At 41.1% G+C, this 21,380-nt stretch overlaps 4 protein-coding genes across 4 annotated transcripts; 2 read left to right on the top strand and 2 right to left on the bottom strand.

Moving 5' to 3' along the window:
* The first annotated feature begins 2,219 nt into the window (after positions 1–2,219).
* timm13 (translocase of inner mitochondrial membrane 13 homolog (yeast)) lies at positions 2,220–4,310 on the top strand. The gene is made up of 3 exons (XM_034881987.1): positions 2,220–2,488; positions 2,969–3,037; positions 3,460–4,310. Exons 1-3 carry the CDS (start codon positions 2,369–2,371, stop codon positions 3,556–3,558), a joined length of 288 nt encoding a protein of 95 aa, XP_034737878.1. The 5' UTR covers positions 2,220–2,368; the 3' UTR covers positions 3,559–4,310.
* A 50-nt stretch (positions 4,311–4,360) lies between these two features.
* tmprss9 (transmembrane serine protease 9) lies at positions 4,361–14,098 on the bottom strand. The gene is made up of 16 exons (XM_034881894.1): positions 13,684–14,098; positions 12,827–13,053; positions 12,538–12,665; positions 12,386–12,453; positions 12,126–12,301; positions 11,936–11,980; positions 10,963–11,076; positions 10,602–10,767; positions 10,173–10,447; positions 9,770–9,912; positions 8,809–9,061; positions 8,563–8,676; positions 7,372–7,540; positions 7,011–7,276; positions 6,330–6,466; positions 4,361–5,746 (listed from the first exon to the last, which is right to left on the bottom strand). The coding sequence occupies exons 2-16, from the start codon at positions 12,969–12,971 to the stop codon at positions 5,585–5,587; spliced, it is 2,361 nt and encodes a 786-aa protein (XP_034737785.1). The 5' UTR covers positions 12,972–13,053; positions 13,684–14,098; the 3' UTR covers positions 4,361–5,584.
* An 879-nt stretch (positions 14,099–14,977) lies between these two features.
* lsm7 (LSM7 homolog, U6 small nuclear RNA and mRNA degradation associated) lies at positions 14,978–18,144 on the bottom strand. Its single transcript, XM_034881986.1, has 4 exons — positions 18,049–18,144; positions 17,690–17,780; positions 17,483–17,554; positions 14,978–15,335 (listed from the first exon to the last, which is right to left on the bottom strand). Exons 1-4 carry the CDS (start codon positions 18,052–18,054, stop codon positions 15,193–15,195), a joined length of 312 nt encoding a protein of 103 aa, XP_034737877.1. The 5' UTR covers positions 18,055–18,144; the 3' UTR covers positions 14,978–15,192.
* Positions 18,145–18,410: 266 nt separating this feature from the next.
* LOC117950647 (kelch-like protein 23) lies at positions 18,411–20,688 on the top strand. The gene is made up of 3 exons (XM_034881933.1): positions 18,411–19,389; positions 19,634–20,045; positions 20,241–20,688. The coding sequence occupies exons 1-3, from the start codon at positions 18,411–18,413 to the stop codon at positions 20,542–20,544; spliced, it is 1,695 nt and encodes a 564-aa protein (XP_034737824.1). The 3' UTR covers positions 20,545–20,688.
* Positions 20,689–21,380: the final 692 nt, after the last annotated feature.

Raw genomic sequence — 21,380 nt, 5'->3', positions numbered from 1 at the left:
TGAACACATGGTTGTAATCTAGAGTTAATTCATTTTGCTGCACTTTAACCCCACATTCAGCTCAGTGGCTTGAAGCCAAACTGGTCGGAGGACTTATGTGTACTGTATGTGTGTGTGAGTGTGTGTGTGTGTGTGTGTGTGTGTGTGTGTGTGTGTGTTTGCATGTGCTTGGGTGCTAGCATTGTGTAACTGGTCATTAATTACTCGTATGCAGGCACGCCACTAATCAGACCCCTTGAAATTATTCCTCAATGCCCCCAGCATTGCAACAAGCCACTCACACCGTGTCTGTTGACAGTGACAGTAACCGTCGCTCCATTGTTGCCTGCAGACACATTGTAACACATATTTGTTCACTCAAGGCAGGTGGTCTTCTCAGCGAGGTCATCCCATCTGAAACGTAAGGAGAAGGGGCCTCAGAGGGGTCATCCTCACGCCAATGTCTCAACCCTAAAGAATGCAGAGGTTTTTATGACTTTCTATTTATGTTGTTTGCTGCTTTCCACATAGTTTGGAGTGAATGCTTTATTGATTTACCAAGATAAATTGTCACAGAAATCTTACATTAACTTCCTTGGAATGAGAGACTGAGCATGAATGCAATCCAATCATGCAATGGATAAAGGGATTGTGGAATATTCTGATTGAAATTACACACTGTGGATAAGTGTGTTGTAACATAACAAAGTAAAAATACTTCCCTACTGTACATAAGTGGAATTTTCTCGTACCTGTACTTTACTTCATTGTTTATATTTTCAAAAACCTTTACTTTTACTCCACTACATTTCCTAAATAAAATGCATACAAAATGCATACTGTTCTCCACTACATTTCTCCTAAGCATCTTAGTTACTCGTTACTACAAAATAAAATCAGAAGAAAGGTGGGGTGATGAAGATAACGTTACACACCTTCGGCCATAAAAATATATTCAACGTTTTATTTACTTTTACTTTTACCTCTAATACTTGAGTACATTTAATATCAGAACATTGCTATGGATACTTAAGTACTGTAAACATCAAATGCTTAAAGACTTTTACTCAAGTAATATAATAAAAGGAGACTTTAATGTCTACCAAAGTCATTTTCTTGTTAAATAATTGTACTTTTTCCTCAAGTATTGCTTTCGAGTACTTTATACAAGACTGCTGTGGATGCATATTATTCATCTTATTAATGGAATTTATTTTCCAACACAGCCTGCTGTGGAGGATCAGGAGGATAAGTTAAATGGTTGTTGTAATGTTTTACAAATACAGGAACATTTCCCATTATATGTTATATGTTTTTAACTTCTGCACTATTTTACGTCTTGGATTCAAATTATTACTCACATGCATTTCCTTTTCTACGTTTTGTAGAATTGTTGTTATTTTTCAGCATTGTTGGTGGGAGCCTGACATTTCATTTAATTGACAACCACTGCCTCTCTGTTTTTTGTCCATATAACAACAAATAACTTGAAAACATAACAAAAGCATATCATTGAATATTGTTCTGTAAATAAGTATAATCTAATTTATTTTTTGATTAAGTTAAAGCAGGCGTAACAGTCCAAAACTGAACCCTAATTACCTGTAGGCTACAACCAAGTCTTGATTCACAACAATGCAATGACTGCATGTGCTAGGCTATATAAGCCTTGGGAACCGATTATCTATCTATCTATCTATCTATCTATCTATCTATCTATCTATCTATCTATCTATCTATCTATCTATCTATCTATCTATCTATCTGTCTATCTATCTATCTATCTATCTATCTATCTATCTGTTGTCTGTCTGTCGATTGACAGATTGATTTTGTAGGCAAATAAACTCTCAAAACTCAATATCCAACAACTATTTAATTATATGTTAAAAACACACTCATAATACCACAATATAATAATAGTAGCTATTATCAATAGTTATTGGTATTAATATCTGTTTGTACAAAAGAGTCTAAATCACTCCAATTTAATTTCTGATTGAGTACAGGTAGCTTCATTTAGGCAATATCGCCACCATGCGGCCAACATGCGTGATTGCGTGCACGTGTGTTGTTAGGAGGGTTGGGTGGTGATATGTTGACAAGACGTCTGTGTTTCTTAACTATTATAAACAAGCGTTTTAAATATATGAAGGATGTTTTTGGCAGCGGTGTATTTATTTCACTGTAACACAATCGTGTCCACGCTCACCAAAAACTACATTTCCCAAGTTGGAATCCATTCTACGGAAGTGACGAACGCAGTGTTCCGCCGCTGTCAAGGGCACTGAAAACTAATGTTAGTCAAACCTAGCAGTAGCTAGCTGTCCGCACGTGCATTTAAAAAGATCAATAAAGCTACAGTTGTCGGTAACGACTCCGGTAAAAAATGGACGGGTTCAATTCAGACTTCTCAGCAGGTGGATCCGGTGGGAAAGTGGACACCGGAACGATCATGGAGCAAGTCAAGGTCCAGATCGCGGTGGCTAACGCACAGGAGCTGCTGCAGGTAAATCAATGGACACAGCTGCTTAGCTAACCTAGCTAGCAAGACTGACTTAAAGCTTAACTTAGTACGTGTAAGACTAACGTTTAATACAGTAAATAGTATTTGGAATAGTTTGAGCACAATAACGAACCCTGTCACAACGTTACAAAAATAAATTGTCGTTAATACTCAAGAACGTTAATGTAATAAGACTCATAGAAATAGCTAGCTAGCTAGCTAGCTGTTTCTATGAGTCTTATTACATTAGCTAGTTAGTCATTGAAATGCTGTTGACATAATGTAACGGTAGCGGAAACGTCCAAAGACATTTGACTCTTCAGCTAAATGTACCTTTTGTAATCATCTTAATTCTAGAGGTCTCACTCAGTGTTTTCATCTAAAAAAACGTCCATTAAATGCTCACCGGGTGAAGTTGTGAATTTTCAGCTGTTAGTAACTTTAATAAAGTATGTTAAACGAACAGATGTCTTTGTGTTTCAGAGAATGACAGACAAATGCTTCAAGAAGTGCATAGGTAAACCTGGGAGCACGCTGGACAACTCTGAGCAGGTATGCGCAGTGCCATATTGAGCAGTTTGCTTCAAAATCATTCAATTTATAGAAAATCAGTAGCAAATTTGGTTATCTATGATATGTGAAGATTTGCTGCCTATTTTCCCAAAATCAGCAGTTTGCTTTCCGATGTATAAAGATGAGAGCTGAAACGACTAGTCAATTGAATAATAATATAATTGACAGAATAACTATCTATTAATAATGTGAGATATTTCAAATACAAATCCACTTGCTCTAGCCTCTCTTTGAAACCTTTGATTAGGGATTTGTCTGTTGGACAAAACAAGTTATTTGAATATGTCAATTGAAGTCTCTGTCAAATTGACATGGACATTTTTCATCATTTATGTTAAATTGTTACACAATTTCAGTAGTATTTCTTAAGTGTGTTAATGTCACTGCTTTTGTCCTCACAGAAATGTATTGCCATGTGTATGGACCGGTATATGGATGCCTGGAACACTGTGTCCAGAACATACAACTCCAGATTACAGAGGGAAAGAGCTCGCATGTGAACATGCTGCCCTTCACCCTTCCCTATCCTCGGGCTGTTGCTTACAGTGAAGAAGAGCGCAGTGCTGCCACTGAAGGCAGGGGCTGGAGCCGGAGCCGGAGCTGGGCAGAGTTGTGTCGAGGCAGCAGCCCACCACCACCATCATCATCGTCACAATACCTCACAGACGGGCAAGCTGAGCCTGTGGACTCCAGCCATAACGCTGTGTCTTTGGTCATTTTCATTTTGCTCTTAGGAACAGTTCGGTAACAACGTTTGATTAATATTTTTCAGAATTGACTTTATTGTAATTGTAAGTACATACAACAAAATTAATTAGGAATAATTAAGCGTCTGCTTAACAAGTTGTCAGGTTCAAAACCTTGAATAGAAGCACACACGGACACAGACTTTGTCTTTATGCTTTGCAAAGGGGATTAGCAACTGAAATCATTCAGTAGTCTTCCGAAATTGCTCTTCCCCTGCTCTGCCTTTTTATTGAAGCTGAACGCATGGGAGTTAACACATTGTATGTCTTGTATAACCTTGCACAGTACACATTGTTTCTTTCTTACAATAGGACACTATTACTGGGCTTAACTCTGAATTGCCCGGGAGGGAACATAAGTGTGAATGTGTCTGTAAGTCCGTGCGAGCCCTGTGATTGTCTGGCAACTTGTCTAAGGCGTACCCCATGTGCAGTGCATGCTGGAATATGTTTCAACCCTTTGTGAACAGGATAAGCAGTTAGAAAATTCAAATGTACATTTGCAATGTGTCTTTAATTCAGTCAACTGCAACAATATGGCTTTTATTTGGAGTAATTCTCACAGGATGTTTACTACAGCGTGGCTTCAGTAGAAACGCCGACACCTTCCTGTCATCCAATTAAGGTTGAATGTTTGATGTTTTTAAAAGCTGCTATATTTGGGACATGATGCCTGTAAAAACTGTAAACATGTCTCTCACTCACATCAATTGCTCCATAAAACATTCTTCATGTATGTTGCTAATTCTTTTCATTGTCTTTATGCTCTGAGAGAGACTAAGCATTTGTGCCTAAAAAGTAAGCAGTAAAACTGGAGTCCTTTGGGAAAATCACAGGCTTTCCTTAACATATTTCTTTAGAAGACTTGAGGAGCAACTTGGTGTTTTCACAACCATGAACCTGACATTCACTAGCCTCGAAACAGTTCGATATCAAAGTACGCCTGGAGAACAAAACTGTTTTGTCTTATCTGTTTTCTAGTTGTCACCCTATCTGCTTCCCTCCACAGTAGTGGTCTTGTTTCAGCAGGGTCTGCCTTGCTGTAGACAGGGTACTGAACCTTTCTCAGCGTTATGTGCATAGCTTGTTGGGGATCCACAATTCTTTTTCCCCCATCCTGCTGAGTTCACATAGGGACAAATTATTTGCAGTGAGAATTGATAGCAAATATTATAATGAATAATTTTCATACAAAATAAACTGTAAATCAGTCTTCTCTTATTTCTCTCATCACTAAGAGTGTATCTTTATCAGTGAAACCTCACCATGAGTTTATGCTGAAGTCAAAATTCCTTTAAAGTTGATTTCACTTTTTCATACAATACTATATTTTCCCAGAAAACCCACCTTTCAGTAACAATTCATACATTGCATCTTTGGCTTTTTTAAGATTATATACAAAAAAAGACAAGGAAATATATCCCTCAAATGAACCACATATTCTGAACCCCACACAAAATGGAGAAAAAAACACCATGTACAGTAAGTTAACCAGTAATGTAAATAAATAATGTAAATAAATACTTTAAATCAGGCATGTGCTAGCAGAATGTCAATAGGCTACAGTTCAGTATTCTCATTCTTCATTTCTTCAGTACATTTTGAAAGAGGACAGTCCCAGTTTAGATGATTGCACAGTAGTACGAAACAGCACCAGTAGGTCACACAGGTAAATACTGTGGAAACTATGTGTGGCTTTTAGCATGACTTTGGTCCTTTGGTTCAGTACAGTTTTTTGAAGATGTATCAAGAAAATCCACTGTGTGGTTTGTCATCTTCTTCAGAAAGGCAGGTGTGTAGATATCCATTTCCTGACAGAAGTAACACGAGTGTAAACCCCTGGAAAACCAATTCGCCCACATCCGTGTCCCCAGCTGGTCACTCCAGCAATAAACCATTGGCCAGAGAGCTCACGACAAGTAAGCGGCCCTCCAGAGTCTCCCTGGATGATTGGAGGAGAGAGGGCAGAAAAAAACAAAATTAAAATATCCTAAATACACTTAGGTCTCCAGCATGTAAAGGAGAATAAAACAATTTCTTAAGGATGAGTGAGGAAGCAGAAGAGTGAGGTACAAGGAGAATGTCACTTGGATCGCTGCTAACATGCCAGGTGCTTTGACCGAGACAGGAATGCATGTGGGTTTTCTTACATAAGAAGATTAAAGAGAGGAAGTGGGTGTAAAGGGGGGCTCTGTATTTTTAGGAAAGTAAAGTCTACTCCCTCCCATCAGATATGCGTCTCTCACATAAGTGCTACAGTATTCCTTAACAAGCAACACTTGGTTTTCACAATCATGTCATGAATTTATTTATATGCTTTTGCAAGTCTTAGAAATCTCTAAAAAACAACGGGCAAGATTTACTTTGCTCTGACCTAGTTAACCATCCACTGTAAAAAAAGATTTATCGGAGCCATGGCCCTATTTCTTCTTATGCTGCCAAGACTGTACCACCCAGATGTCTGGCCCATTTCCAGGCTGTGTGAAAGGTATTTGTGTCACACAGTAGAATGTCCTGCATCTTACCAAACAGGTGTCCCTGCCTCCCTCCATGTAACCGGCACACATCATGTTGGGAGTCAGCACGTTTCCATATGACTGCTGGCAGTCGGCCTGGTCAATGATGCTCACGGCAGCTTTCTGCAGAAGGTTGGTCAACGAACCTGTACCAAAGAAAATTATAATATTATTGCATTTTCACCAAAACTAAGTCTTATTACAACATTGTTTCTGGAAAGACAAGTCACTGTTGCATTTTAAATGTAATTTTGGTTAGCAGCAGGAGCTTCAGTGATAGAGCTATATAGGTAGAACATAAGCAGTTTAAAGTGAAACTATCTGTATTGCTACATACCAAAAGGGTAAGTGAGAAATATTGTGTGAACAGACCATTTGATAGCATTTCATATCATATTGTAAGGTTTGTGGGATAATGGAGCTGTAAAGGCTTACCTCAGTCCACAAACCCTTATGATTATTGAAATAAAAAAGAGGTGTTTAGACTCAAGTCTGTTTTCTTGATTCTTTAGGATCATAACACTGTGGAAGCTTTGTCACCTCCAATGTTTCCTTGCTTTCAACAAGTTCTCTGTGGACAGTCATGTCCAATTGTCTAGTTTGTTGCAACAGCATGTAACATCATTATGAAATTATTAAATGCTTTCTGGATAAATGAGCCTGATGTCAGTGGTATTTTAAATCTCCCACCTCCTTCCCTCATGGATCCCCAGCCTATGATGTAGCACTCTGCATTCTTGAGGAAGCGGTGCACCGGAGATGGGAGGCAGACAGACTGGATGGTGTAAGACATGGGGGCCGGTACTGCCAGCTCCAACAGAGCCACGTCATAGTCCATGTGTGTGCCGTTGAAGGCTGGGTGGATGACAACCCTCTGGATGGGGATGACCAGGGCTCCAACCCCAGAGCGCAGCACAGATCCCAGGCTCACCGCCCAGTTAATCGGGCCAAGGTCACTGGGGGTTAGAAATGTAGACTGGCTCGGTACACTTGTGAAAGTAATGGGAATATAAACAAATATTATTGTGGTAAAGTTTAGGTTCAGCAATACCTTTTCAAGCAGTGTGCGGCTGTGAGTAACCATTTGCTGTGAATGAGTGTGGCGCCACAGCGGTGAAGTCTCTGGTACTGCAGACTGCCAATCCAAGGCCACTCCCCCCTTCGAGCGGTTACCCCACCCACAATCCTGTGGGAGCCCAATGCAGGACGTACGCCACAGTCTGAAACAAAAACACCCATCAGAATGTAGCAGTGCGAGCGGCCTATGATACTCGGCAATCTAAAATTTTCGACAATGCCACTTGGCATAGGCCCAAGACATTTAAAACACACAGGTCTGTCTATCTGAAATTAGGGGTCAGAGACAATAATGTTTTTATAAAAAAAATTATAAATCCATTTGTTTATTTTCTTTAGGTTTCATTTGTTATTTTTTAAAATAGCAGGAAATATTATATAAAAGGAAGCACGACATGGATATTAGGAGGGTGATGCACAGTTCAAATCAACAAACCTGCATGCATAACTAGAGAACCAACATCAAAAAAAGGAAAAGAACAAAAACAAACCCTCATGCAATATATACTCAGTTAATACCAATATTTACAGGACAATTTTTGGGTGTTCAAACACTTAGCTGCATCATTCCAAACCAGCTCTGTGCATCCAGAACAGTCCCATACATCCACACACTTTTTATACCAATTTCCAGAATAATCTGTACCAGTATCCAGAACAGCGAGAGTAGGAGGAGAAACGCGCCAAGGAGCATTGGCCCCTTAGATAGCTGCGGCACCCGGCAGCCTCTGCAGGGTCATGCACAAGGCTGTAGCTCGGTGCAGCACTTTACAGGACATGCTGCCCTCAAACCCCGCAGGGGGGCACGCAATCCGCGCTACCATGCAGCACCCGACGAGGCACCCAACAACAGCAGCCCAGCTGTTCATCTATCCACACGGCCACAACAAAGTAGGCTCACTCTGCGGCAAACTGGCAAAAAGCATGCAGCATGTCAGCCCAGACATGTCTCCACACCCGACAGGAGAAGACCGAAACAGAACGGGGACACTACACACAGGCTTAAATAAAACCTCCACCTGCTCCCAATCAAAAGGGGATGAGCCCCAAGTGTGCTAGTGCGCACTCATGTGCACAGGTAAAAGTGAGGTGAAAACCTCATCCTGTCACAAGAAGCATGTCCTTTAAATCCTGTATGAGAACTTATTCACACATATAAACTTACCACAGTTTCTTTCGTCGGCCTGGTTGGGGCAGTCTGGGATGCCGTCACACTCTGGGTTGGCCTTGCTGATGCAGTAGGTGGAGCTACACTGGAAGTTTCCACTGCAGTTGACGACTGGAAGACATGAAGGACATATCATGTAGCATAAGACTATACATACTACACTACATGACTGATAATAAAGTTTCTCTTGGTAACTGATGAATGAGTGACCAAGAAATCAAGCTGCTGTCAGTATCCCATTACCAGGTAGTGTCGGTGCAGATGACAGATCCATGGCATTTTTAGAGCTTCCTCCTGTCACAGTGGGAACATGCTGGGAGTAACCATGGACCAAGCTGGGATCTGCGTAACTTAGAATCCAGTTGCGGAGCCTGGTGATGCGGGAATAAACCCCAGGCCGGTTGATCTGAGCACAGCCCACACCCCAACTCACCACCCCAGCCAGGAAGAACCTCCCTGGGGCACCCTCACAGACCAGAGGCCCTCCAGAGTCACCCTGCAGGAAAAACACAATACCTCGAATTAAATCTAACTGCCGTTGTCCTGTGAAAAACTTGTTAGTGTAATTTTGATGACATCCCTGTGTCATGTTACTGTTAATTAACCAACATTGATAACCAATGTTGGTTAATTAGGATGGGAACACAGTAACATACATGGTTTTATGGATGAATAAATTGAGCCTTGTTTAGAGAATCAAATTACCCTATGAAGGCCAGACTTTCAAGTCTTCATATAGGTGCATGACATTTTTGTGAGCAGGGCACAAAATCCATACCAGCGAATATGGAAATTTCTGTATTCAGACAAATTAATTGTCAGAATGCAATATTTCAATTCTGTATATTTTGAATTGTTTTTGCCATATAATGTGTTGAATATATTAGGGAATTGTGAATCTGAATTGTGTCCAGTTGGTTTAAAAGGATTGAGCTATAATGGGAACTGGACTGAGCCTTGACTGGGGATGGATGCCCAGTTTTCCTCTGGTATATTAACAACACATATCATGTTAAGCGGAGATGAAAATAACAGCCCAGAGGCCTCTATTTTTTGGGTGGAACTAGTGTTTCCATACAGTTTGGACCCTGCTTATGGTTTCAAGATCATCAGTGTATGTGTACAAACTTTGCCCCGAGACAAGAAAGTCAGCAAATGTAAGCTCTTGTAGCAGCACTGTGTGCACCAAGTGAAACAGCACTACCTGACATGCGTCCACCTTGCCCTCCAGAAATCCGGCACACATCATATTGTCAGAAACAGCTCCTCTGTACACAGATGATTTATTGCACACCTCGGAGTCAATGATTTTCACCACCGCCTTCTGGAGTTTGGAAGGCAAGTCAACTGAATGACAGAAGAGCACAAGAGAATTGAATTACTCATGCCTAATCTTTCATGTTGAGTTATTGTATCCACATTATAAATGATTTGTTTTTATTTATAATCTTACAGGATAATATCACCTGAGAGCTAAAAACAGTCATTCCCAAATTATTAAAAACCTATTAACATCATAGTATTGGGTAGCAAAAAAAGGAGCTCCTTTTCACTTTAAATCTTTCATCTGTTGATGTTTTGAGGTGAACTCCTGTAGTCTGACTCACTCCTTAACTGGTCTAATGCTCCCCACCCTGACACTATGCAGCTCTGTCCGGGGGCAAACACATGAGACAGGGAAGGCAGGCAGACGGGCTGGATGTAAGAGCTGAAGGTGAGAGGGGTCTCCAGCTCCAGCACTGTAACATCGCTGTCAACAGTCACAGGGTTGTAGTCTGGAGACACAATCAGCGACTTGATCCTAATCGTTGTGGACTCAGCCTCCTCACCGCTCATGAGTCTGGCCCCTACGAGGGCCGTCCACTCTCTGGGATCATTGTTCCTAGAAGCAGAAATAAAAGAAATTACAAATTACATTGCAATTTTTGCAAATTGTGTGTCCCTTGATTTTAAAAAGCTGTTTTGGCAAGTGCAGGTAATATCACTGCTTGGCAAATTCCTAAATAACTCCTTAGTGACTTGGAAATAATGCCTACCTCTCAAAGCAATGTGCCGCACTGACCAGCCACCGTTTGTTGATGACGGAGGCTCCACATGTGTGTTGCCCATTGAGCCTCAGACTGACCTGCCATGGCAGCTCCCCTTGCTGTGCGTCCTCGCCACCCACCACGCGACTCCCCATGGCAAGTCGTGTACCACAGTCTGAGGGGAAAAGTTGGATGATGCGATCGGGATGGAGATGAAGCAGTGATGTTTTTTTTCTTACACATCAGTAACCTCATATTTACAATATGACCGGTCAGTGGCATTATATTTTTATTTACCAAGAACAAACGAAAAAGAAAATCCCATTACAAGGCTTAAAAAGGAGTTAAGTAGTCGTTTTAAGTCATTCACCACAATGAGCTTCATCAGATCCATCTGAGCAGTTGGGGATGAGGTCACACTCTGGATTTAATTTGGTGACACATTCTCCATTGTCACAAGTGAAGGTGTTGTCAGGACACCTGGCTGGAGAGAACAAATGAGAGAAAAATGTCAGGATGAGTGTTACACAAAAAGGTACAATTTGAAAATGTCTTTATAGTGTAGATGGTTTTCACATATTTAGGTGCAAGAAGGATGTCGGTGCTATTGTGCCAATCAATTAATAATACAAAGCTTTTCTCTTATTTATTTTTTTAACATGTGTTTGTCTTAAAACAATACTCATATGCCCGTGCAAGAGTTATTGGTTGTTGTAATCATCCCTCCTGTTCATACTGCACAAAGAAATCCATTCCTAATGTGATTCTAATGTGAGAGATGGGGAACAAAATTCACAGTGCTCCCTAATACATACAAAAGTATGCCTCAAAGTTCAGCCAAAGCTCCTAAGAGGCTTTTTGAGTTTAGTTTTTTAGTGCACATTTTCCTTCTTTTGTGTCCCTGCTTTCTTCCTGAAACATGGCAGAGGGACTGTTACACAAGAATTGAATTTTCTACAATAAGGACTTTGGATAGCACCTACCAATCAGGAGATTTGACTAACTTTATTGCTGAAGCTTCATATAAGCTCAACTTTAGAATGCAATTTTGCACAAAATGAGGACTGTGGATTTTGCACACCACCTCATTCCTTGGAATTGAGTAATGAAGAGATCTCTTCGCGGCCCGTATGGACAGCATGTGAGTATTTTTTAAGGTCTGAATAAATGATAAAAGTCACAGAAAAGAGTGCTCAAAACCAGCTCTAAACTATAAACTCAAAACTCAAAAAAAAAAAAAAAAAAAAAGGAATCCCAGACAAGCACATTTGTCTGTGATTAACAAGTTCCAAAATGCTGTAATATATGTACAATATGTACAAAATGTGTACATATTTACTCACCTGTCAACTCATCTCCAATAGCAAAAAATGACTTCCCACTGGCTCCTAGGAATGATACAAACATTAGATACTGCAAGGACTGTGGAAGTCCTGACACAAACACAACTGTGGCCTGTTTGTGTCACTCCCACTACACACATCCGCTTGTAGGGCCACAGTCAGTCAACTGATGACAGTGTAGTTTTACTACCCAGTAAGATGATAGCGTTGATCTCTCCAAAGTCGGGCACCTTCAGTGGTTTCCCGTGCATTATTGAGCCGAGTCCTGCTCTCAGCAGGTCCTGAACACAGATGTCTGAATACTGCTGGATCTTGGACACCCTGAAGACCAGTCTGAATGTTGCCATCACGTCTTCATTAATGTTACTGGGAAGAAACAGACAATGTTGTCAGTTGGATGCTATTTCGCTTGGAGTAAATCTGAACTACTTGAGTTCAGCTTTCACTCACCCATAGGCAACAACATTCCAATCAATGTAGTGATGTGATATCGACGAGGCAGTGAAGACATTTTTAATCTGTAAGAAAGGGAAAATGTACAATTTAAAACTTAAAAAAAAAGAAAATATTGGACTCTCAACACAGCGACAGTCTGCTCTTACCCTGGACTTTAAAACTGAGGTCAGTACTATGAAGAAACCAGAGTTCTCATCCTGCAGAACTGGATCATACTTCAGACCTTTCAGCTCCACCGTCTCTATAAAATAATGCTGCTCCTGCACCAGGTAGGCTGGCACCGACAGAGCAGAAATGGTTCATTCTTACAGATAGATTCACACAACAATACAGTTTAGAAATTTTGTTCACAGAGTAGTCTAAATAGCTCATAAAGTGTTACACCTGTATAATATAAGCTTACGTGTGCAATTGTGTGGTGAATGTGACACTCACCAATGAGCAGGCCTAGAAAGACCCCGATAACGAGAAAAAGGAGGAGGAATGCTATGATGGTGCTCCTGCAGCAGACACGGTTGGAGGGAGAAGAGGAGTCTTCTGGAGAAGGCCAAGGCTCTCCTCCATCCTTATTCCCCTCCATGTTGGATTCACAGCAACAACCTCACAACTCACATGTCAATGTACCCAGTATCATAATGCCCAACAGACAAAATGATCCAGCACTGGTAAAAAAATAAAATAAAGATAGTACAGTGACATGCAGTACTATATAACTAATAACTTTTGTTATTTAAGATTTGTTAGTTGTATCTGTTATGATGTAAAGTGGTGAATCACAGTACATATTCATAACAGATACAACTAACAAATCTTAAATAACAAAAGTTTCTCAATTAATACTAAATAGTTAATGTAATTCATACAAACCAAATTCTACAAGAATGAATAAAGGGTGTTCCAAGAACATTAAGGAATAAGGCCCCACTGATGAAATTACCAAAACAATGGAAATCTACGAAACAAATTGCTTAATTTCAAACCCAGATGCCCGAGAAAATGTCGATTATAAGATACACAGAAACATCAAGCAGTGATTCTGTTCCGGAGAACTGGTTGAGTACGCTCCCTACGTAAAAGAGACCAGGGAGGCCATGTTGCCTGGCGATCACAGATCAGATGTGGAAAAGGCCACTCTAAAAAGAAAACAAGTCAACTTCTCTGATATTCTATGAACAAATAGACTCGGTGAGAATATTTACTGCACAAGCAAATTACGCACGGTGACTCCGGGTGCACCGGAGCGTAACGCATGGAACAATAAAGGCTATATGTTCTGAAGTAAATTCACTCACCTTTCTCTTCCCTCCCCACGCTGACATTTACGACCCGCAGTTCTCAGTGCATAACTTGTCGCACGCAAGAATAGACTCATGGATGGAGGAAGACAAGGAGGACATCCGCTATTTGTTCCACCTGCTAAGAGGCGTGGCGCGTCCGTCCCGTAGGTAGCTCACCTTTTTACTTTACTTTACGAAGTCAGCTCGGCTTCAGAAAATCCCCGGCCGACCCTCCTCCCATCGGTCTTGATCCCTTTGGTTACACCCCGATGTGCAGAGGCTTTTTACTGTCACCTCCAGTAATCTCCAAGTAAATAATAAACACCGGCTACTCCTTTACGCACATTAGGCCTACAGTAAGTAGGCAAAGAAACGCATAAAGGGCATAACAAATGTCCTCAGTATAGAGCTCTTTACTCGCTCTAGTTGCTGGCTGCCCGTGCTCCGGGAGCAGCAGAGGAGGAGCGAAGCTTCCTGGAATTCTGGCTGCATGTCCCGGGCTCACAACACCTGGCAAACCATTATACCGTTACTAGCTGTTAAAGTGTATTAACCTGCAGCGCTTGGTTTGACAGTAAGAGAGGAAGTGAAGTTAGTTTCATTTGCAATTCCATGATGATTTAAACATATTTCACTCAAAAATCTAATTATGTGAAGTTAAATTCGGAGCACCAATTCAGAATGTAGCTTCGTTCCGTTTACAGCAAAAAGGCTTTAGATTAGAAATGGCACAATTTAATTGTAATTTTGATGTGTTTTAAAAACAATAGCTCATTTAAAATAACTTGGATCCTTTTCTAACAAAAACATTTACTCGGTATTTTTCTGACGCAACATCTAATCCCTCCTGTCATCCCCTCCCAAAGAATCAATCCTAACAACGGTTGCCTTAATCACTTACTTACATTATTTCCCCCACCCTGCTTAAAGCACTTCAGAGTGTTATGACAAATGTCTCTTTGTCAGTGGACGGATGGACACGGAAGCGCTTCAATTGGAAGATCCTACAACGTAGGTCATTTGTTAAGTACGATCCAGAAACGTGTGACTTTGGTATTAGGAGCCAAGCGTGCAGACTTTTGTATGTTTCGGTAAAAATAAACGGTACAAACAACGCACTTTTACAGGAAATCCTTATGCACCCATGAATATGTACAACAACAAGAGAGAACAAAATGTTAACACTCAGACATACATACTCATTTTATTTTCTTATCAAAAACAAAGAATAGTAAAAAGTTTCTTTTTGTGGGATAAAAAAATGGTATTGTTAACAGTTCCCAAACTTGTGGGCTCTTTACAACTCAAAGCAAAATTGCACACCACAGACAGAAAAAAGTGAAGTGCTTTCATGTGTCCTTTAGCTGGTTAACTTATGATTTTTAACAAATTTGCTTTGTGGGACGCATTATTACCTTTTATGTTTTTGAAAAATGAAAAACAAAAAACTCCACAAAATGTTCAAGTGTGTGCATGGTTGTATTTGTGTGTGAGAATGTAACTCAGCGAGCGGCAGGCTGTGTGTTAGCCATCCTGTTGCTGTATGAACGGGTTTGGGATAGCCTCCATGCCGTCCTGGGGGCAGATTAGCACTACGGAGGTTCCTCTACAGACCACCAGCCCTAGCTGCCGGGTGTCTTCTGTCAGCTTCAGCTGGTCATCTGGATCTGGATAGACAAGAATAGACAAAGGTTTCAGACAAGTATTCAACTTTACATGTCACATGAGTTAAGATTAATTCTAATGAAAGTGTCTTATTAAAAATAAAAGGACCTGGTGGAGTTTGACTACTTGTAGCGCTACTTTCATTTCAAACCTTTATTTAAAACTTGGGGCCCATTGAGGGAGACCCTTATTTTCCAATGGGGCCCGGGTGAACCGCTACGGAGCATTTACTTCAGTCTCATGCACATGTGCACATGGATGACACAATGCACGGTCTTGCCAAACGTTCCACACTATTCCACTTTTGTAAAGATGGCAGTAAAATACCAACAAGCGCAGCAATGCACCAGAAAATGTATTGCAGACTGCTAGCACTTAAACAATGTTAACAATGCAGGTTTTAAAATATCTATGCAAACACTTTATAGGGAAGAGAATCAATTTGGTAACACTGCATGTAAACTTTGTTCAGAAGAAAACTTCTTCCGGCGTCCCTTAACAAACATCTCTGGGGGTGCATCTCATGTCTCTTATTGGATAGCTCCTCCGCAGAACCGGAAGTTGTTCTGTCCCCAAGAGAAGAGCCCCATGTGTACAATCTGATTTCAAAATAAAAACAATCCGCCATTTCCCTCAGCAAGCAGGTGAAATTATCAGACAAATCTGACTTATATACTGACCAAAAACTATTAAGTTATAATATATCAGCATTATTGTTCAAATTGCTACTGCTTGTCATAAATTAAAATTTAAGCATACTCTAAATGATGAACAGCAAAAGTGTTAGTAGTGCTTCGATCCCTTTGGTCTTGAGGGCTGCCTGCTTAAAGTTCTGGGAGTCACCAGAACTTCCATAAGGCTTCAACAGTCCCTAACTAATAAATACATTAAGAAATGAAACCCTGTAAATAGGGCAGTGGATGACAACAGGTAAAGGCGTCATGGCCCAAAACCAGGCAACTTCAATTATCAGTCATGTTTTAAGTTGAAAGTGACATACTGCTAAATAGACAGGTAAAAAGAGACACCAGCATATAACCACTTCTACTTTTGGTTGGTAGACTGGACACTAGGGGTGCACAATACATCGTTTTATTTATCTTCGTCATCGCAGAATCAACTGCTGTACTACGGTCCTTTAAAATGTAACATTTATATAAACGTCTTATTTTGTTGCCTTTTATATTCAAATTAATGTTCAATAAAAGACTGTTGGAAACTGTTCACTTTAATATCTGTTGCTGTTCCGCATGTAATAGCGTTATCATGATATTCAACAAAATCACATACTTTCCTCATATCATGCAGCCCTACTGGACACAGCAATGACAGACACCTATTCCAGAGTTTAGATATTACAGTTGGTGTCATCTGTCCGTTTACCATTTGAAAATAGAGTTTTCTGTTGGTAAGCCCTCATTGGATGGGATTGGAGCATAATTTAGGTCAATGACAGGGCACTGAGGACTAGTTTGGTGTCAGGTTGAGGGAAATGGAAACATATTAAAAGGAAACACAAAGTGCTTCTCATGTCGCTTAAACTGCCTCTTCCACTTTCCTCCCTTTTCTTGTGTGTGCCTCTCACTGAGGAAACCACGGGCGAAGGGGGGCAACAAAGAAATGTGTGTTTAGACGAGATGTCCTCTGAAGTGTCACATGGATCCGTCAGCTGTATTGGCGGAGTTAGCAACTCCTTCAGCTGCACGGCTTCCGGGAAGGCTGCTCGCCTACCCTCACCTATAGCTCCTCGATGCTCGCACCTGCCTCCCGGCAGAAATGAGAGCTTTGATACAGCCTTTACTGGAGCAGGGGCAGAACAACTTCGGGTTCAGCTGAGGACCAAGGAGTCGAGGAGCTATCAACTGGCCACGAGATGCAGCCACATGCTTTTGCAAAACACCAGGTTATACATATTTAGTGGAGTCTAGTACTATGTATGAATATTTCTTTTCTCACAGTCAGAAATCTCTCAATAACGTTTTGGAGAAGAACAAATGTACAGTATCACGTTGCACATAATGATATTGTTGTTGCACATAATGACATTTCCCACGACAATGTTTCTTTGCCGCATTCAGCTCACTTATGAGCCCAAACTGACCCAGTTTGCCACTTCAGATTTTTTTATTTCCTGCAGTTTGTGACTTACCACGCATGTACTCGATTGTGCCATCAAGCACCAGGTTCAACAGAGGATCAAAACCCTTCAGGACCCCGCTAGCTGAGAGGGAAATACACCGAAGAAAGTTTGCATTAGGCCGTATCAATTCAATGACTTCGAAAGAAAGATACGTTACAACCGGCTAAATATGTTAGCAGTAAACTAGCGTATTATCTTCAGAATTAAGCCTCCTACCTTCTCGTCCTCCTTGAAACTTTACACGAATCGACTTGTCAATGTATTTTGACAAGTCGAAGATGCTCTCCTTTTTCTTCTTATCTTTATCCTACACAGAAAAAGAGGCATATTTGTTTGTAAGCTACACGTAGCTAAGCTAGCCTCACACAAACACTGACTTAGCCTGAGGTTAGCTTTTGTGGCTAGCCAAGTTAGCAAATGTAAGCAAACTCCACGCTACTTTCGAATTTCTCTTCTACGTCTCAGGTCATATTGTGAACAAACAATTACTGGCTAAAGATGCCCATGAGAATCTTAATGCGTACAAAGATAAAAAAAAATATGTTTAAATACAAGCGCAAACCAAACGAACTCACCGCCATGTTTTAGCTGTGTGACACGGAAGTTAAACTGTGATCTCAGAAGTGTTCCACCAATCAAATCGTTGAGCGCCTGTAGCTGACGTCATTACTTTATTGTTTATTAGTTTGTTTTCTCTATTATTAATTTAATAACAGCAGAAAAGGATTAGAGTTTAATTATCAAACAATTAGTGTTTATTTATAAGTCACTGTCCTCTCCGTTGTATATATAGCATTTATTTTTCAAACTGGCCTCCTTTTCCTTGTGTTTAGCCAGCAGTCAGTCAGGGGGAAAGTCTATTAATAACACCAGTTGGTGTGCTGTAAACTAGAACGAGGCATGCCACTGTGCAGGAGACGGTTGGTGTGGCTGTGACATGGCCTGCAGAGCCGACACTGAGATAAAACCTCAGAGCTTTAAATTCACAGTTCTCTCTGAACAGATTAACAAACTAGAAGAGGACAAATCTGCTTCATGTGTCTCTGTGCCTGATCTAATACCTGATGCTATTCTTTCTGTAGAAGGAGAGAGTTTTTATGTCAACCGTAAACAACTGGCCCTCCAGAGTCCCTACTTCAGGGCTCTTTTTTTTGGCTGTGGCCTAGAGAGCAGCAAAAGGAAAGTGGAGCTCCAAGGTGTGAGTCTTCAGTATTTCAGGGTTTTGATGGAATACAGCAAGACATCCAAACTAGCTCTGGACAGAAAAAATGTTCTGGGGATCCTTGAGACCGCAGACTTTTTACAAGTGGAGCGAGCCAGGCTGCTGTGCTGCAAGTTCTTGGAGCGTGAGCTACACCTAAGTAACTGTTTGGGAATGATGGCCTACGCCTGGCAGCTGGGCTGCACTCAGCTCTACACCACAGCTCGACAGGTGGTGCTAACACACTTCTCGGCTGTTGTTGCTGAAGAGGACTTCCTGTCCCTGCCTAAGGCAACCGTAGCAGATCTTCTGGCCTGTGATGACCTGGCCATCCATAAAGATGATGTTGCCTTGGACGCCACCCTACGCTGGGTGTCATTTGACCCTAAACGAGAGGAACATTTTCTGGAGCTCATTCAGCTGGTGAGGCCTGAGTCGCTCTCTTTACCATTTATCACTGATCTTTTAACCAAAATGAAAAGCTGTGACCCTAGAGCCAAGCTCATCTGCATGCTGAATGAACATTTCCCGGCATCTTGGTCAATGGGGAGGTCGATGACGAGGACCAGGGCCAGAGACACTCTCTTTGTCCTAGGTGGACCTCACGATCAGGAGCAGCAGTCACTTTACCAGTTTCACCCACTCAGTGGTAGATGGCAGCACTGTCCACCTTTGCAGAGGAAGAACCTCACACAGTACTCGGTAGCTGCCGTAGGTAATGGTTTGATGTGAATGATCGTGATTAAGATGTGGGTATGAAACTGATGATAAGTGAAGGAATGAATGTGCATTATTGCTCATGTAGAGTGTGTAAATTAATCTCAATCTGTCTTCTTACATTAACTTACTAATTTATTACTTAAATTCCAAAAAACACAACATAGGTGTGTTGAATACCTTGAAATAATTTATTTCCTAACGTTACATTTTCTTGATTTTGTGATTGATTCGTTACGCAGGAGACAATGTGGTTGTGACTGGCGGCTACTTCCGGGATGTGCTGTGGTTTAGTGTGGACTGGGTCAGGATATATGAATGTGGGAACCAGCGCTGGGTGGATGGGCCGGCCCTGCAGAAGTCCAGGCACAGCCACTGCTCCATAGGGCTGGACTCTGTACTGTATGTCCTGGGGGGCAGCATGGATGAAGGACTTGTGGACGATGTGGAAAGGCTGGTCCTGGGGTCGGAGGAGGGTTGGGAGGGGGTCAGCCCAATGGTTAGGGCTGTGGAGAGGGCAGCCACTGCTGCTCTGGGGTCGTGTATCTATGTGGCGTGTGGCCTGGATGAAAACGGGGAAGTGTACGGTGGAATTCAGAGGTACACGGTGAAGGAGGATCAGTGGGATGTGGTCTCCTATTCTCTATTTCCACGGTGAGTGAATTGTCAAAAGTGCACGACTCTTCATTGTTGCTTTCTCAACACCAACTATTTCTTTTAAGATATTGTTTTTTTCATTTTTGGTTTTATACAAATTATTAATAATTTTTAAATACCTTCTCCTTTCCATCTTAGTTAGCAGGGTTATTATGTGAAAATAAACCTCTTTTTTTTTCCAACCCTCAACAGATATGACTTAGTTGCTACAGAACTCAACGGCGCCCTCTACCTGTTTGGAGGCAAAGCTTTGCGTTTTGACGTAGAGACAGAGGAGTGGACTGTGCTGGAGGAGGAATGTCTGGACAGGAAGTTCTTCTGTGGCTGCACAACAGTGAACGGCCAGATATATTTGGTCAGCGAGAGGAAGAGAAACAAAGCATTCCCAAACATGGTGGTGATGGATCCTTACATAGACACTTACATTGAGGTTGATGATGCCATACCCTGCCCTGTGCCCCTCAGAGGGTGCGTCACAATGAGAATGGTCGTGTGATGTGACTCCATGAAAATGCAGTAATCTCTTCCACATAAAACTATTTGTGGTTATGTATATGTGTATGTTAGATGTGTCAAGCACTTCACAAGTAGATTTCTATGTAAGAGGTCATGATTTGGGTGAAGAAATTAAGAAATAAAAAGCTGTTTCATTAAAAGGAAATTGGAAAAATTGATTGAATTAACACATACTCACATACTTCGAGGGAAAATAAGACAGCAGTCAGTCAATAGAAGTCATTTATTAAAACTTTCCAACTGGCCACACAATCAATAAAGTATCCATGTGCAGTCATAAGTGAACAGTTAAGTGTTACTTTCTTGGAAACTGACATGCTCCTGGTTCTATATCTTTTTTAATTTTTTAATTTATAAAAAAATATTCTAGTGGGGGTCAGGAGCGTGTTATATAGTGGATTAGCTTGATCATGTGTGGTCCCTAGTGCTGTTAAGTTCCTGTTCAGAGACAGACACACGGTTCTACTCTAACCACTTATCTTGAAGAGTTGCTCTCACTAACCTGTAAAAATGTAACACCAGTTTTGGGTAGTGAATATCCAACTGTGTATAAGTGTACTGTAGTTTGATGGTTTCTGAACAAGATCTCTGTGCTGTACCGTCTAGAGCCAAACCTGTTTACAGACACTGAGCCACATGTGTCTGTGTGAAAAAAAAAATTGAAATCCAAGTGACCTCTTGTTCCTAGCAGTCTGGTCTAGTGACGTCAACATATGCCATCTTTTTATTAAAATCATCAAATCCTTACATTTAATCAGAGCTATAAAGCATTTGACCTTTGTAGATTGTTTCGCTATCTAAAATATCTCACATTTT

The sequence above is a fragment of the Etheostoma cragini genome, chromosome 9 (assembly GCF_013103735.1).
Source record: "Etheostoma cragini isolate CJK2018 chromosome 9, CSU_Ecrag_1.0, whole genome shotgun sequence".
Classification (NCBI taxonomy): Eukaryota; Metazoa; Chordata; class Actinopteri; order Perciformes; family Percidae; genus Etheostoma; species Etheostoma cragini.
Note: the sequence above shows the minus strand (reverse complement) of the source record. Positions and strands in the feature narration are given on the sequence as shown.